This window comes from Mustela erminea, chromosome 2 (assembly GCF_009829155.1).
Source record: "Mustela erminea isolate mMusErm1 chromosome 2, mMusErm1.Pri, whole genome shotgun sequence".
Taxonomy (NCBI): domain Eukaryota; kingdom Metazoa; phylum Chordata; class Mammalia; order Carnivora; family Mustelidae; genus Mustela; species Mustela erminea.
In genome coordinates, this window is record NC_045615.1 from 41,669,867 (window position 1) to 41,688,711 (window position 18,845).

General features: G+C 37.8%; 1 protein-coding gene across 1 annotated transcript; it reads left to right on the forward strand.

Moving 5' to 3' along the window:
• The first annotated feature begins 280 nt into the window (after positions 1–280).
• On the forward strand, positions 281–8,383 carry FGA (fibrinogen alpha chain). The gene is made up of 6 exons (XM_032332735.1): positions 281–413; positions 2,590–2,715; positions 3,205–3,388; positions 4,548–4,693; positions 5,495–6,752; positions 7,484–8,383. The coding sequence occupies exons 1-6, from the start codon at positions 360–362 to the stop codon at positions 8,191–8,193; spliced, it is 2,478 nt and encodes an 825-aa protein (XP_032188626.1). The 5' UTR covers positions 281–359; the 3' UTR covers positions 8,194–8,383.
• Positions 8,384–18,845: the final 10,462 nt, after the last annotated feature.

Here is an 18,845-nt window from a genome sequence, read left to right on the forward strand (position 1 = left end):
TGAAGTGCAATATCATTTGCCAAATCTGTTTGCAGTGAGCTGCTGCCAGCCTGCCTCAGCCTCTCTCCATATTGTCCCAAGTACTCAAGCAGAGGTCTGTCTTCCTATGTTTTGCCTTTTCTAAGGTCATCCTGTTCCTGAAATGTGGGATCATCCTGGAATTGCTGCTGCCTTTGCAACAGCTTATCGAAAGCAAACAAGCTTGGGAGAATTGAGCAAGAACTTCTGGGACACCCAGGGCAAAGATAATGATTAATCAAACCTCCTTGCAAATTTAAATAGGCTAGGCACTAGGAGTGGAGGTAGTCTTTCTCTCTTTGAGCTGGAGTTCTCAAGAGCCAGCTCCAGCCTTCGAAAAGATGTTTTCTGTGAAGATCTTTTGCCTGGTCCTGAGTGTGGTGGGCACGGTCTGGGTATGGTTGCCTTTATTTTCTCTTCTTGCTTTATCTCTAGTGTTGAGTGAATCTTATCTATGTCCTCACACACTGTGAGGTTTATAAGCTTCAGGCCCTGGAGGCAAGTTCCTAGATGAGCCTGATACCGCACAAGTAAGAGGGATGCTTAGCTGGACAAAAGTATAGAAATTCACAGGGAAAGCTTAGGCATCTGTGTTTCAGCCTTAGAACATTATTTGTTTTGCAGGAAGAAATCTCTGCCATCTTTGTTCCTATAAAGCCTCAGCATAGTTCATGCTAGTTAACGGAACAAAACATTCTTTTGCTAAGAATTTTAAAAATTTCATTATTAATTTATTGCTAGTTGTCCATAATACGCAGAACAGTGGCTTAATAGTTTTTCTGGATGGTTGTTTGTGTGTGTGTGTGTGTGTGTGTGTGTGTGTGTGTGTGTGTGTTTTGAAGAAAAGCAAATTAGCTGTCTTTAAAACAAACAGCATAGGATATTTTATTACATATTATATAGTCAGGAGAGATTAATCGAGAAGGCAATATTCTTTTGGGAAGTAATCTTTTTTTAAAGATTTTATTTATTTATTTGAGAGAGAGAGTATGAGAGGGGAGATCAGAGGGAGAAGCAGACTCCCCACGAGATGAAGCTGGGAGCCTAATGAGGGACTGGATTCTAGGACTCCGGGATCATGACCTGAGCTGGGGGAGTTGCTTAACTAACTGAGCCACCCAGGCAACCAGGAAGTAATCTTTTAAAATAATTACTAAGTATTGCAACAGTTTCTAAAGTCTGACTCCAGAGGCCTGTGGAAAGGAGACGGACTTCATTTAACAGGTCTTTGAAACACTAAGATCTTATAAAACAAGACAAATATGTTTAAGAAACTCAGTTACTTTCAGGCTGAATTATTATTCCAATTTCTTTCTTTCCCTTCACCACTCGTAAGCCCTACTACCAGAGCAAAAAAACAAAACAAAACAAAACAAAAAAACTAAATAGGGTTTCTAACTTAATTTTCTTCTTTAGAATAAACTAATAAGTAAAAAAAAGTTCTGTGGAAAATAAGACTAACGTTATTTGCTAACGTGATCTTTTGGATAATGCGTAAGTTTTCAGTAAATATTTAGCTTTTATCTGTTTTTATTGTTGTGCCATTTTATTCTGAAATATGTTAGAATTCATAATTTTATTTCTTAAAGAAATAATTGTACTTGTTCTTTTAAATAAACTGCCCTTGATTGCTTGAATAATAACTGCCCTTGAAGATTGTTATTATCATTAGGGTACTTTTTAAAAAAAGAGACAGCAAATATTAGCTAATTATAAGAATAAACTATCCAGGGAAGCACCTGGATGGCTCAGTCCGTAAAGCACACGACTCCTGATCTCAAGGTTGTGAGTTTGAGCCCCATACTGGGCACAGAGATTACCTAAAAAAATAATAATAATAAACTATCTGAGATTAAAATAGTCATAGCAAAATCTCTGTAAGTTAGTAGTACAAAATAAAAATAGCTAAAACTTAAAACCCATCTTGATTTATTAGGATACAAAGTCTTGTTGGGAGACTATTTTTTATGTTCTATTTCACTTCCTAGGTCACAATAGAAATTTTTAAAATAATCTGTATTTCTAATCAGAAGGTGTTCAAAAAAGGTTGTCAGTCATGGATCATTATTTTTGCTATCTACTCTTTTGCATTGTAAATAAGAGGACATTATTATGTGAGTGAGTAACCTCAAAAACATTTCCCAGTCTGATCGGGCCATATTTGTGCCCTTGATGTACTTGCTCAAATTATGGACCCATCAGATCAAATTAGAAACTTTAAGGAGGGAGAAATTAAGCTAACACAGTATAGGTTTTTTCCTACTAAAACAGAAATTATAAGAGAAAGAACTCTGACTTTTGTAATTACCTTTCTGTCTCCAGACATTACTGAAAATGAAAAGGTAAATTTTAAAATGTGTATACCTTATCTCCTTTAACTCGTACAACTCCATAAAATACCTATTAGGATTTTCAATCAAAATGTCAGAAAGCTGAAGCTTGCAGAGGCCCCAAAGCTGGGGCTCTTAATCTCTGTGAGAGCTCTCCCTTTCCTTGGGGTTTGCAGGTAGGCCTGTATCTTTTTATCTGCCTAATGTTGTCCTGTTTTTTGTGTTAAAATGAATCATAAAGACCACCGATGTCAAGGAAAGTGAATTTATAGCCGAAGGAGCAGTTGCACGTGGCCCAAGAATTGTGGAAAGACAACAATCTACCTGCAAGGAGACAGACTGGCCCTTCTGTGCTGATGAAGACTGGGTGAGCAGCGGGAGGAGGGACAGAGGGAATGGGAGAATCCTTCCCCGTGGTGCTAGAATTGTGCAAGGGCTGACCCAGTAGGTCAAGAAAACTCTCCCAATAGGAATAATCTAATAACTCATTACATGTAAAAATCAAGAAGACAAATGGAAAGCAACCTCACCCTGAGAGCACTATTTAAATTACCTCCCAAACTCTGGGTCATTAGGGAGATTAATAGTTTAGATTTTAGTTGCATGTTCAGATAAATCCCAGAAACCTGAGTGTTATGGCCTCAAGATTTGGTGGGGGCTTAATTTATGGTTAAGTGGACCATGTTACAGAATTTCTCTACGACTTCTAACTGGTCCTCTCAAACTACTCTTAAGTCAATAGATGATCTGAAGATATTGGGGGAGGAGGGGACAGTGGGGACTGTATGGAAACCTTCAAAATTGTACTATATCCAAGATATAGACTTTTAATATACTTTTTCCTCTTCACTTCCAGAACTACAGATGCCCTTCTGGCTGCAGGATGAAAGGGTTAATCGATGAAGTCAATCAAGATTTTACAAACAGAATAAATAAGCTCAAAAATTCACTATTTGATTATCAGAAGAACAATAAGGACTCCAATTCATTGACAGGGAATGTAATGGAACTTGTAAGAGGGGATTTTGCCAGCGGTAACAGTAAGCATTACATATTTGGTACTTTGCCTTTATAGCACACAACAACACAGCAATAAAGGCCCTAAATAAATATGCTGTCTTCTTATGGCAACTTCCAATTTTATTCCACAGTACTTAAGATAGAAACACATGCCTTTATGATGTCCCTGAACTTTAAGGAGGGGATTGCTTTTTATAAAAGTTACATTAAAATGTTTGGCTTAGAATTCTTTAATGTCACAAAGTAAGTCAGAATTTTGTATTGAAAACTAGAATTTAAGTGTGTTCTTCTTTTAAGAGTGTATACTGAAAAGAAGATGAGCATAAACTTTTGAGGAGGTAGTATTTCTGTCTTACAGAGGAGGGAGGAAACAGAGATCAAGAGACTTACCCAAAGACACAAAGCTATTCATGTGATGGATTAAGATTTCCTTCCACAGACTCCACCAAGCTGTCTCTGTTTTGTTTTGTTCTGTTTTTCCATTTAAAATATAGAGCTATGTTCTCATTTCTCATAGGACTATGACTATGTCTCATTAGGACTAGGAAACATCGGATTTACTCTGGGCATGGGAAGCACGTTTAGGGAGGCCCTAGCCCCTGAAGCCTGCTTTGACTCTTTATATCATTAGGAGACACTTAACTAATGTAAAGTCAACAGTACAATAGTAATAGCAAGTGAGTGATCCTGTTTGACAAAAACAAAAAACAAAACAACAACAACAACAACAACAACAAACCCACAAAAAACACCTTAGGAATAATTTCAGAAATATACGTAGGAAAGAAAACTTCACCATATGAAAGTTCAAGAATATGTTTAAGTTTTTTAACACATGGTTTAAATTATGTTTAAGTCCCTTGGTTAAGGAAATGATGAAATAATTGAAATGTGATCGAATTTAATCTCCTAATTATAACTTTAAAATTCCAAAGACATTTCTTCTGCATTTATTTAGAATACTAATAGCTAGTAGAGCATCTTAACTGACAGCTATTGGTGACTAAAGGACATGACATTGTCAAACATCGAATGCCTAATAGATTTGGAACTCATAAATAAAATGTCCAGAGAACAAATTGCTATTAAAAGGAAGAAGATGTTTATAAGTAAATTTCTTTCTTTTGCTGGCTATGGAAGCAAGTCACTTAGCAGCTCCTTCACTCTCGCTTTTTTCAGATAACGATAATACATATAGCCAAGTGACAGAAGATCTGAGAAGCAAAATTGAGATCCTGAGGCGTAGAGTCGTAGAACAAGTACAGCAAATCCGCCTTCTACAGAAGAATGTCAGGGATCAGCTGGTAGATATGAAACGACTGGAGGTAAGTGCGTGTTTGATTTTGACTCCAGATTTCTTTGTTTTGGAATAGCAGGGAAAAGGAAGGCAACAGTCATTTACTAAAGACATACTATATGTAGAGCAAAACGTTAGATCCATTATCCACCTACAGAGTAGGTATTTTTTACCCCCACTCTACAAATGAAGAAGAAAAGTTCAATGATATTAAGCAAACTTTCCAAGGATACATAGTTAGTAGATTCAAAAGCAAATATTAAGTTCCTGCTTGTCTTGTTCAAGCTCTGACACCGCCGTGCCTCTGGATCTTCAATCTCAGTCTCACTAAGAGTCAATTCATCAGTGTTTCCTTTTGGAGGGAATAGCATCTTACTGATATGTTTTAAGACTAAGATGAATTCAAATAGCTCCTACTTCTTCTCCAGGCTAACCTTACAATACCTCACATCTCTTCCACTGAGGTTACGACATAAATGAAAAATAGAGTACTGGGAGCACTTGGGTGGGGTTAAAGCCTCTGCCTTTGGCTCGGGTCATGGTCTTAGGGTCCTGGGATCAAGCCCGCGTCGGGGTCTCTGCTCGGCGGGGAGCCTGCTTCCCCCATCTCTCTGCCTGCCTCTCTGCCTGCCTCTCTGCCTGCTTGTGATCTCTGTCTGTCCAATAAATAAATAAACACATCTTTTAAAAAATAGAGTATTGGTTGGTAGGTCTCCACCTCAAAGAAATGAATCTAGTTTCCAAAAAATAAATTAACTGCTTAGAAATGAACAGTTTCTAATAATTTCTTTTTATCAACCTCTTTTCTTTCTCTTTCTCCCCCTCTTAGGTGGACATTGATATTAAGATCCGATCTTGTCAAGGGTCATGCAGTAGGGCTTTGGAACGTAGGACAGATCTAAAGTACTATGAAGATCAACAGAAGCAACTTGAGCAAGTCATTGCCAAAGACTTACTTCCACCTAAAAACAGACAACAATTACCACAGCTGAAAATGAGCAGAGCTCCAAATACGCTTCCTGGGGACTTCAAGAGCCAACTTAAGAATGTCCCTCCAGAGTGGAGGGCACTCATGGAAACGCAACAGATGAAAATAACATTCGAGGGGTCTGGTAGAGATGGGAATACCCGAGGAGACACTGCATCTCATGGAACAGGATCAGTGCCTGAAAACCCCAGGAACCCTGGGAGCTCCACACCAGGAAGTTCTGGCACTTGGAACGCTGGGAGCACCCGGCCTGACAGTGATGGCAGTTGGAGCTCTGGGAGCACTGGGACGACCAGCAGCAGCTCTTGGAGCTCTGGGAGCTCTGTGAGCACTGGCACTTGGAATGCTGGGAGCACCGGAACTGGCAGTACTGGTCCTTGGAGCCCTGGAAGTTCTGAGTCTGGAAGCTTTAGGCCAGATAGCGTAGGGCATGGGAACTCCAGGCCTACCAACCCAGACTGGGGCAAATTTGAAGAGGTGTCAGGAAGTGTAACTCCAGGGACAAAGAAAGAGTTCCACACAGGTAAACTGGTCACTTCTAAAGGAGATAAAGAACTTCTTATTGGTAATGAGAGGGTCACCTCTGGAAGCGGGACCACCACTCGTCGTTCATGCTCTAAAACTGTTACTAAGACTGTTATAGGTCCTGATGGTCGCAAAGAAGTGACCAAAGAAGTGGTAAACTCTGAAGATGGTTCTGACTGTGGTGACTTACCCCATTCTTTTGCTGGTAGCTTAGATGATCTCCATTCTAGGCACCCTGATCTGGAGAGTTTCTTTGGCACTTCCTCAACTAGAAACATATTTCCAGGTGCGCTTTCACCCTCACACAGAGAGTTTGATAGTAGGACCCATGCTTTGGGCTCAGAATCGGACATATTCACACACTTCGGGGCATCTGAGTTCCCTTCCAGTGGTAAAACTTCAAGTCACAGCAAACAATTTTCAAGCAGTAGTACAACGTTCAACAGAGGAGACTCCACATTTGAAAGCAAGAGCTATAAAGTGGCAAGTGAGGCTGGAACTGAAGAGGAACATGAAACCCTCAAGGGAGGATATACCACCAAAAGAGGCCATGCTAAAGTTCGCTCTGCCAGAGGTATCCACACTTCACCTTTGGGGAAGCCTTCCCTAACCCCCTAGACTAAGTTCACTATTCTTGCAATGCTTTCCCTAGCGCCTTGAACTGCTTTCCTAGCCCTCTATTACACTTTGCAGAAATTACACCTTTTGTTTTTTTTGTGTTTGGGCACTAGACTGTAAGTTCCATGAGGGCAGGGACTTTGTCTCTCATGTTCATCTCTGTATTCCTAAACGCCTAACAGTGCAGAGAATCATCACTCAATAAACACTTGTTAAATGAATGGATGAATGAATCCCTCTGAAACTCGATTTTCAGTTTGTTTAACCAAATTCTTTCACCACTCAAAATGTGTGCTCTTGGAATTGTCACCCAACTTAGAATCATATTTTTAGTGTGTGTCTCAGTTGACATTTAGATCAGGTTAAAAACAAGTTACATCAGCACTAAGTGATGCTTAGATATCTTTGCGGGTTACTTGCTGTTGTCAGTACACGCAAGTCAAATTTCAGATCCATTGAGGAAAATCCCCTCTGTGATTTGTAGGTATAAATGTCACTCACTCACATAAGTTTCAACCCAGTGTAAGTGCACCCTTTCCCCCATGGAGGGAGGGAAGGAAGGAAGGATGGATGAAAGGAAAAAAGGAAAAGGAAGCCAGTATCTGCCTTCCTTTAACCTGGGCCATGCCTATCTTTGTAAAGTTAAATGAGAATAACTTCTTCCAACCAGCTTAATTTTTTTTTTAGACTGTGATGATGTCCTCCAAACACATCCTTCAGGTGCCCAAAGTGGTATTTTCAATATCAAGCTACCGGGATCCAGTAAGATTTTTTCTGTTTATTGTGATCAAGAGACCAGTTTGGGAGGATGGCTTTTGATCCAGCAAAGAATGGATGGATCACTGAATTTTAACCGGACCTGGCAAGACTACAAGAAAGGTTTCGGCAGCCTGGATGACAAGGGGGAAGGAGAATTCTGGCTAGGCAATGAATACCTCCACTTACTAACTCTGAGGGGCTCTGTCCTTCGGGTTGAATTAGAGGACTGGGCTGGAAACCAGGCTTATGCAGAATATCACTTGAGGGTAGGCTCTGAGGCAGAAGGCTATACCCTGCAGGTCTCTTCCTATGAGGGCACAGCAGGTGATGCTCTGATTGAGGGCTCTGCAGAGGAAGGAACAGAGTATACGTCACACGCGGACATGCAGTTCAGCACCTATGACAGGGACAGAGACCAGTGGGAGGAGAACTGCGCAGAAGTCTACGGAGGAGGCTGGTGGTACAACAGCTGCCAAGCGGCCAATCTCAATGGCATCTACTACCCTGGGGGCTCCTATGATCCAAGGAACAATAGTCCTTATGAGATTGAGAATGGAGTGGTCTGGGTCCCCTTCAGGGGTGCGGATTATTCCCTCAGGGCTGTTCGCATGAAAATCCGGCCCCTGGTGACCCAATAGGACTGGAAGGGAGAGTAATCTGCTTTCTTTGTTTAGTGAAATAGAGGGGAAAATGAGGAAGATAAAGAAGTGAAGATTCTTTACAATCTCCTAAGAAATTCATGGGTGCTATTTTATTATTCTTTGTACTGTATCTTAATGTAACTGAGACATATTACTGCTTTAAAAAATAAAGTTATGTTAGTTTTTTTCTGAAAGTAGCTCTCTGGGTTTTCAAATTTCTATAAGGCTACACCGAGGAACATTCAGTACAACCAGGAAGGAGTCCAACTGATGCTCCTCTCTATAACTCTTATGGGTGTTGTTTTGAACACTTCTCTCCCCACACCACTCAAAGTCATAAAGCCATTGTAAAGTAAAAAGTTTTTCATTCATTTTGTTTGAATGGGTTGAAGCCAATTTTTAAAGAGATTTTATTTATTTATTTGACACACACACACACAGAGAAAGAAACAGTAAGAGAGAGAACACAAACAGGAGAAGTGGGGGAGGGAGAAGCAGGCTTCCCTGAGTAGGGAGCCCGATGCAGGACTCTGGGATCGTGACCTGAGCCTAACGCAGGTGCTTAATGACTAAGCCACCCAGGTGCCCCTGAAGCAAGTATTCTAAGTTACAGATCACTGAATTGAACAATGGCTAGCCTTCGTAGAGGAACTTAACAAATTACAAGTTACATCCATCTCTTCTGTTAGCAAGCAAATCCAGGAAGGCAGGAGGAGCATTCTTTCCAAATAGAAAGAGAAATCTGTTCCTTAAGTTTTTCAGTGAAGACCACAATGCACAATTAATTTTTTCCCCAGTTTGATGAATTTCCTTCAAAAACATATGGCAGGAAAAAATGCATTTAAAATTCTTTAAATATTTTCAAGTATTCAAAAAACACAGCTAGTATGTATTGAATTCATGAATTCTATATATTTACATTGATCAATATTTTATTTGATGTATGTTGCATCTCTGACGTTGGCTCCTGCCCCTAATTTTTAACTCATATTTCTGGTTCGTGGGAACTACCTGCTATTTACACTTGAAAACGTATTAAAATAGTCCAACCACACTGGGCTCCTGGTACATTGTTCTCATTTTTGTGATCTTCACCCCAGTTTAACTGCATCCTTTATCCTAGAGAAGAAAAAAAGAAGGAAGCAAGCAGGCAGTCTAGGGATAGAGGCCAGAGCTGGGGGAACAGACAAGAAGATGGACTTGCAAATGAGTCACATAGGAAGCCCCAGCATTCTTGCATTTCCTTATGTGCAACTGAAAATCCTTGATAGGTTTGCCTGGGTGGCTCAATAGATTAAGCCTCTGCCTGCAGCTCAGGTCCTGATCCTGGGGTCCTGGTTGGCAGGGAGCCTGCTTCTCCCTCTCCCTGCTGCTCCCCTTGCTTGTGCTCTTTTTCTCTCACAAATAAATAAATAAATAAATAAAATCTTTAAAAAATATTGAAATCCTTGAAACAAATACATCTCCAAATCTTTGAATAGCTGGATAAGAACTTCAGAATTAACAGAAGTTTCATTTATTTCAGACCTGGGAATTAATTCCATGTTATCTCTATGCCTGCCCCATTTACTACTCAACATATGCCTCCACAGAATTTGAGTTGGGAGTAGGAATATTTTACTTTCCAGAGTGCCACACCATTAGGGACAGAGTTGGGTCCCCAAATGAAAGTGACTTGGAATGTGAAAGGCCATTCATCTCTCATTTATGTTAAAGGCTTTGAGTTTCTTGGCAAAGAATGGGTAACCTCTTTTCATTTAATAAACAGAAGTCAATATTAACAGGATTGTGATCATTGGAGATACAATTTAGTCGCAAGAAGAGACACAAAACATCTCTTTTTTTTCCATTTTACCTTTAACCTGTTGATTTATTTCCCTTATTCCTGAAATTAAATATGAATTTAGCTTCTCTGACTCTCATTCCTTATGGAAGCCTACTTTAATTTGAGTTTCATTTGGTTACTACTGTCTTGAAATTTCTCTTTTTAAAGTCAACAAGAACTTCATAGTTCTAAATTTAATGTCGTGCCTTCAGGCCTCCTCCTGCTTGACTGCTTTGGTCCCCACCCTACCTCTTCAATCTGCATTTTTTTTCTTGTTTTTTAGTAGATTATTCTCATTTGTCTCACCTTCTTTGGTCTTTTTAACTGACAGTGCCTTCTTAAACGGCTTTTTAAGTATAGGGGTTTCTCATTGTAGTAACATTAGTACTTATTTTTATCAGTTGGGATGAGGTTTGATGCATGTGCCTTAAATAAGATAGAAACTTATTTCTTGTTCACAAGAAGTCTATAGTAATATGTCCTCTTAGTGTCTTCCTGAAACCAGCATCCTAGTAAAAGTCTTTCATCTTCAGATTTACCTCATGTTCTATCAAACACCACGGCCTGTGGCAATCTGGAAGATGGAGGAAAGACAGAAGGGAAATGCAGTATCTTCTCCCTTTTAAGGAACTTTCTGAAATCTTCCATATAGCATTTTTACTTATGTGTCATCATCCACAGCTTAGTCACATGGATATACCTAGTTTCAGAAGAGGCTATGACACCTTGGCAATACAAAATTAATACAAGTCTCTACTAATTAAAATTAGGATTCTATTAATAAGGAGAAGCAGAATGCATGTTGAGGCAGGCAATTAGCAGTCTTAGCCAGACCATCCTTTCTCACTCTATAAGTGAGTATATTTTCTCCTTGGTTGATTTGACAATCACCGTAGCTTCAATGACCATCAATAGGTTGGTGATAGCCTAATCTAAAACTTTGGCCCCGACCTTCATATCAATGTTTTCAATTCATACTGAACACATCCATTTAGGTCTTTCTCATTAGCCTAAGATTGAGCTAATTACCTTCTCATCAAAACCTATTGCAACTTCTATGTTTCTTATCCTAGTCCGAGGCACCATTAGCCTCTAGTTTCCTAATCTAGAAAATTTGGGGTCCTTCTCAGCTTCTACTTTTTTCTTTAATTCTCATGTCCAATCTATCTCTAAACCCTCTTCTATACTAAAAATGGCCATTCTTGGATCACCTGGGTGACTCAGTGGGTTAAGCATCTGTCTTCAATTCAGGTCATGATCCCAGGGTCCTGGGATCAAGTCCTGCATCAGGCTCCCTGCTCAGCAGGGGAGACTACTTCTCCTTCTGCCTGCTGTTCTCTTTCTCTCTATTTGTGTCAAATAAATAAAATCTTTTTTTTTTTTAAATGGCCATTCTGGGGTGCCCAGGTGGCTCAGTGGGTTAAAGCCTCTGCCTTCAGCTCAGGTCATGATCTCAGGGTCCTGGGATTGAGCCCCACATGGGGCTCTCTGCTAGGCAGGGAGCCTGCTTCCTCCTCAGTCTCTGCCTGTCTCTCTGCCTACTTGTGATCTCTGTTTGTCAAATAAATAAATTAAAAAATAAAAATAAAAATGGTAATTCTTATAGCACTTTTATGTTCTTATGATATCTTGAGTTAATTTTTTCCAATTTTGGCTCTTTAACAGTTTCTTTTTTAAAATTAATTAATTAATTTTTTAAAATAAACATATAACGTATTTTTATCCCTAGGGGTACAGGTCTGTGAATCGCCAGGTTTAAACATTTCACAGCACTCATCATAGCACATACCCTCCCCAATGTCCATATCCCCACCACCCTCTCCCGTCCCCCCTCCCGCCAGCAACCCTCAGTCTGTTTTTTGAGATTGAGTCTTTTATGGTTTGTCTCTCTCCCAATCCCATCTTCTTTCATTTTTTCTTTTTCTACCCCCCAAGCCCCCCACATTGCATCTCCACTTCCTCATATCAGGGAGATCATATGATAGTTGTCATTCTCCAATTGTCTTATTTCACTAAGCATAATACCCTCTAGTTCCATCCACGTCCTCACAAATGGCAAGATTTCATTTCTTTTGATGGCCGCATAGTATTTCATTATGTATATATACCACATCTTCTTTATCCATTCATCTATCTTTAACAGTTTCTTAATCTCCCCCTTTACCACCATTCTTTTGCACATTTATTTTCTAGAAAGTTACCTTTTAAAAGATTAACGAATCATGTCTTTCTCCTACTGAAGGCCTATTTGACATTGAATTAAAACTTCATAGCTTTGCACATAATCTCTTTCACAAATTGGTCCCTTTCCAATGTTTACAGTCATTCGCTGCCTTTGGATTGCACTGGATTTTCACTAGTATCAGAAAACCAGAGCCTTTAATAAGTTTGTGCCTTTACCTGTACTGCCTAGAAGAGTCCCCTTTGTCCTTGAGGATACGACTTCATGGTGTTCCTTCTGTAAACCCTTCCCTAATTCCCACCATAGGACATAGCACCAGGAATTTTTCTCTGGGCTCTCAGAATTCTTATTTCTATCCCCAAAATAACAGTGGCACCCTATCTCTAACATAGTTGTTTATGTCATTGGGTGTATTCCCTTAGGCCAGAACTCAGTTACATGGTATTTCCTGCCCTACATAAGAATGTCTCACCTACCACAGAATTCTACAGATAAGTTTTAAAAGTTTCTTCAAATATTTTTATTTTCTTCTTTTATTTATTTAACCTATAATTTATTTTAACATGTTACAGAGAAGGCCTACTTTTATTTTCTTGTGGATGCATATCCAGTTAGGCTGGGATCAGCTATTAAAGTATTCTTTGCCAGTGGAATCAAAATGCCAATTTTGTTGAATAAAACAGATCTATACATATGATCTCTCCTGTGCTTATATCACTTTGTTCATCTTTAAAGTATAGCTTTTCAGTGGACTATTCTCCCTTTTACCTTCCATTTTTTTTTCTTTTTTTTAAGACACAAAAAATTTTTCCTTTCAGTTTTTACTTCCTTTGTTTGTTCTAGGGACTTTGGAAAGTTCTTTCTTAATTTTGAATTAGTTAGTTTTTGGGGGGTTTAGGGTGAGTCATCTTTCTTTTTTCTATAACATTGACCTCATGGGGAATTAGTGAGTCATCTTTTAATTATTAATTTCCAAGTATTTCATTATATAATGTCCTTTCCTTTTTTTAATTTATTTCATGCTTTTGGAAATGAATTTTACCTTGTCAAATATTGATAGTCTCTTCACTTCCAATTTCTTTTTCTTTGTGCTTACCTATATATCTTCACATTCACTTTGTTTAGAAGCCTTTCCTGAAATAATAGGTGAATTCTGAAATACATTTTATTTTAAATTTATTTTTTGTTTTATTGAAGTTTCTCCTTTCTTTAACTCTTTTCTTGTAGTTCTTTCACTTTTAAACTATAATTCTTTCTTAATTTAGGAGATGTTCTTATAAATAATGAACTTTTTAAAAACTACTTTTATTGTATATTTACCTTTAAATTTTTTTGTTTCTTCTTTCCTTAACTTCTGCTGACATCCTCATGATGCTTTTCTCCATCTAATGCCATGCCCTCTTATTCTTCAAGCTTTAATTGGGTTAGACATCTCAGCATAACCCCTCATTGAATGAATGAATAGGTAAATTAAGTTGTAAAATGGACATGAATCTGAAAGTTTTGCCACAAAAGCACACGGTTCTTAAATATTTCTGCCAGGGAAGCCTGGGTGCCTTAGCCGTGAAGCGTCTGCCTTCAGCTCAGGTTATGATCCCAGGGTGCTGCGATGGAGTCCTGCATTGGGCTCCCTGCTCGGTGGGAAGCCTGCTTCTCCCTCTCCCACTCACCCTATTTGTGTTCCCTCTCTCACATCTCTATCAGACAAATAAATAAAATCTTTAATAAATAAATAAATATTTCTTATTTCTGCCAGAGAAGAAAATGATAAATTTGGGATTTTGATCCTGGGCAAGAAGTAAAATAAATGTCCAACTGCATTTTAATTTGACATCGAGATGGATGGTTCTTCATCATTTGGCCCATAACTGTCCTTGATGCTGTCCTTCAGGGTGCCATGGTACATGAAGAAAACATGAGGAACTTAATTGCTCTTTTCTTAACTGAAATTACTGTATTTTATTTCTACCACTTCATACAAGGTCTAACACAAAGTGATGACCCAATAAGACGTTTGTGAATTAAGGAATGTAAGTGTTTAGTGGAACTTTAAAGGTCATCCAGTTCAACTTCCTCATACTCAATGCATAAATCCCTTCTATATCTGTTGATATCATGTTCCATTTTTATTAAAAGAGATTATTCACATTTCAATTCATTTCAATTCATGTACTCTCATGTTTACTTTCAGTTTCTGGAAACCCTTTAGAATAAAGTATTACATTTCCAGGAAAAATTATTAGAATACTTTTGATCAATGAGTACTAGAGTTTGTTAAATAAAGACGAGAACATTTTACAGGTTGATTTTTCTAGTGAGAAAATAGTTTAGGAAGGTTAAATAATGAGATAATAAAGAGCACATCTGAGGATGAAGCTCACAAATCTTATATTCTTAGAGGCTCAAGCCCTGTAAGTTCCACACATCATTTATTATGAGTTCTAGGATGATGATACCGTAGTTTTAGATGAATGGAAGAGTACAGTTGACTCCTGAACAATACTGATTTGGACTAAGCAGGTCCACTTATATGCAGATCTTTTACAGTACTGTAAATGTATTTTCTTTTTTTTTTATTATATTCTTGGTAATATTTTCTTCAGCTTATTTTATTGTAAAAATACAGCATATAACACATATAATATATCAAATATGTGCTAATTGACTGTTTATGCTGTCAGTAAGGGTTTTGGTGAGCGGTAGGCTGTTAGTAATTAAGTTTTTAGGGAGTCAGAAGTTAAACTTGGATTTTTCTATTGTGTGGGGGTCTGAACTACTAACCTCTGCATTGTTCAAGAGTCAACTGTATTACACATAACATTTAATTTTAATTATTTTCCCAGTGTTATTGTTAAACTAATTATACTCTGTCATGGGTTCTCCTTAGAACCAATAAAACACATTTCCAGTTTAGTTAGCAGACACTAGGGACATACATGGTAACTCAGAACAAGGCCCATCCAGGGAACTTCACTAACTTCAAATCGTATCTGGAAAAGTCTGAAAGAATAAGTACATGCAGAAGGCGAATATCATAAACTAAATATTTTTTATACTTGAGTCAAGTAGTATAACATTTACTGTTTGCTGAAACAGCTTGAGAAATAGCAAAATCTAGATCTTTTTAGCCATAAATATTATAAAGCTCATCTGTAGGTAACAAAATTTACACAGAAACCCCTTTGGGGATATCATATTTTATCTCTTTGTTCCTATGGGGTTTTTTTGTTCATATGTTTGTTAATCTATATCCTGTTTTTAATTGAATTTCAAGTGCTCTGTAAATCTTGTTTATGGAGAACAATCCTCCATTAACTGGGGATGGGGATCGCAGGGGCCTTAAACATCACAGAAGGGAATAATATGGTTAGGAATTTGCACCTGGGGAAGAGATTCAAATTAATTCTTATACAAAAGCTGGACATTATGTCCTCCATTCCCACATAGTAAAAGCAACTCTTCGTCACCATGGAGGCAATAAAGGTTAAGATAACACGCCAGGTTTGAGCTAAGACATACTCTGTTACTAAACGATGGTAAGCCTATTCTTCACCTTTTTGCCGAAGGTGGCTTTGTGCTGGTTGCAACATAGGACTCTGAAAAATATTTGCTAAATTCACCTTTGATTCTGTCTACAATAGGTCTATGACCTCAAGGTCAGAGACCTACATAAGCTCTTACAAAACTGCTTAAAATATCTCCTTTTGAGAGATAAAGCAAAGGTAGCAAACAATTGGTGAATCTAGCTGAAGGACATAGAGGTATTCATTAAACCGTTCCGGCAATTTCTCGGTTAGACTGGAACTTTTCAAAATAAAAAATTTGAGGGGAAATGACTATAATTCAGTCAAAAAACAAAACAAAAAACTTACTGCCTATTGGCCACAGCTTGGTTGGGAGGAGAGAAAAGGGTATAATGGTTAGTACTGGCTCCAGTATAAGATATGTATAAGTATTTGTATAAGCATATGACTCTTTGAGTCTAATCACTTAGGAAATAAAATATTTTAATAAATAGAGGGTAATATCATGTTCCTGATTGCTATCCTACATATGTAAAGAATGTTTAAGAATTCATATAAAAGATTATTTATGCTAATAGAAAAGTAGCAGTAGGAGAGGACATGAAAAGTAACTCTCAAAAGAAGATAGACAAATGGTCATTAAACATTTTAAAAATCTCTTACTTGCACCAGTAATTAAGATGTGACAGTTAAAGCAGCTGTCAAAATTTTAATTACAACATTTAGCATTAGTGAGGGAGAAGATAAATAAAAACAAACAGCTATAATTCTGTCTGTCAAAGGTAAATCGATACCATTTTTTCTGGAGAGTTACTTGGCAATATACATATTTTTAAAATCCTCAGAACGCCAACCCCTTTGTCTCCTCCAGATATTCTGCTTCTAAAAATTTACTCTAGAAAGAGTAGATAACGATATATATTATACATAATTCAGATTATTTATATATACAAAAAAGTTTATGTAGAAGGATACTAACTTCAGTATAATATTTATTAGAAAAATACCAGAAAAATCTAAATTTTAAAAAGTGACAGGGACTTGCTTAAAAATTAGAGCACATTCACATGATGGAAAATTACATAGCCATTAAAAAGAATATTATAGAAAATAATATTAAAGAAAAATATTAAGTAACATGGAAACATTCCCATGACACCATGTAAAAAATTCAAGTGCTAACACATGGACAGAATCACAAAAAAAAAACCATAAATGGGGATGGGAGCTGCTCTCCTGTTAGTGTTGAAATTATAAGCTTTCTATATTTTTCCCAAAATGTCTGCAAGTAATGTTTACCACTTTAATTACTTAAAACCACAATTAATGTTGTTAAAATGAACAGATATTGTTCCATTTGCTAGTTTGGCTGTAATTATGCACCAACTCATTGTCTCTTAGAGCTGAGTTGAGCAACAGTGGAAGGCCAAGCAGGTAGTATCAAGCCACATGACTCAGTATGGGGAGGGATGAGATACAGAACTCAATTTCAGCTCAATGTAAAAATGGTAGGTAGCATTTTTAAGGTGTTTCTACATGGAAAAACACTAAAAGTCCAACCTTGAGACTCACATGAGCTCAGACACAACAGAGTAGAAATATTAGTTCCAGCTCTTGGAGACTGTGTTGTTTAAACCCAGGTTAAGTTTTAAGCTCAAGAGGTTGGTCCCTATGAAATCACAGTCGTTTCAAAGATGAGCACTTGCCCTCAATCTTGCCTTATGGTCACCATTGGAGTGAAAGAAAGGTTATATGAGAACAAGGGAAGTCTCAGCCAAATGCAAATGTAGCTTGTATTAGTCATTCTAAATCCTAGCTTCTTGTACCTGGTGAATCAGAACAAGACCAATCCGGGGAACCTCACTATCTTCAAATCGGATCAGAATCTTTTGGGAACAGATCAGAGTTTCTTGGGGATATCTATTTAAAAATGCAGATTCTGAGGCTTTTCCCATGTAGAGCCTCTGATGTAATAAATCTGGGTTAATACCGAGATATCTGTATTGGAAATAAACTCTGCAGTTTTATACAGTCAACATGCATGTTGTCTGATGTGCAATGGTTAAACCACAATGTCAGCTAAGCTACTGCAGTTGGTGGTATGTCACATACTCTACATTTCTGTCCCATGTGGAAAATTCTGTGTTCAGTTTAAAAGACAATTCTTTAGTCACATTGGTTAGCTAGTTTCCTTGGTTCCTAAATGCAGAGGAACTGGAAGATTACATCCCAAGTATATATATCCTTTCTAGTTTCTTTTTTTTTTTTAACACAGTCTTAATCATATAATAAAATATATTGTGATTTTCATGCCATAGTGTGGGATAAATAGTTTCCAATTAATCTTTTTATTATCTTCATAATAGTCATGAGTTAAGGGTTTTTTAAATTGTTTTATGTATTCTAATTCAGGGACACTACCTTTATATTATATTCAAAATTATGGTGCTTGAATGGGCCAAATCAGATATGTACGATTTCTTACCAAATGATAACTTAAGAAGGTTTGCTTCTTTCTAGACAGACTTAGATTACACACCATCCAGGAATGGTCTCTGTGTTTCTGCAATTTGCACATTAACCATCAGATTGACTACTTTAACATTTTTTTTGTTGTTGTTGTTATCTGTGGCTTTATTTTAAGCTCATTAGATCTTCTATGAGTCCCTAAGGGGTTGAGCAAAGGTCTGAGGGATACTGCCCTTGGATTGGGTTCCTGCTCTCTTCCCATCCTTGATTCCATGGGCTTTTGCTATAGTCAGTCTTTTTTCTTTCTCTTTTTAAAAAGATTTTATTTTATTTTAGAAAGAGCAAAAGTAAGAGAAATCACAGAAGGAGAGGAGGAAGCAGACTCACCGCTGAGCGGAGAGCCCCGATATGCGGCTCCATCCCAGGATCCTAAGATTATGACGTGAGCCAAATGCAGAGGCTTAACCATCTGAGCCACCCCAGGTGACTCTGCTATACTCAGTCTTGCTGCATATGTTCTACTTACAGGTATTTTGTGTGTTAAGTTTCCGTGTGTGACTTTATCGGAAAATGGGTTCTACACAAAAGGGGGGTGTTTCTAAGATGTTGATAATCACTGGATTTAGTGATCCAATATTTATCAACTTAT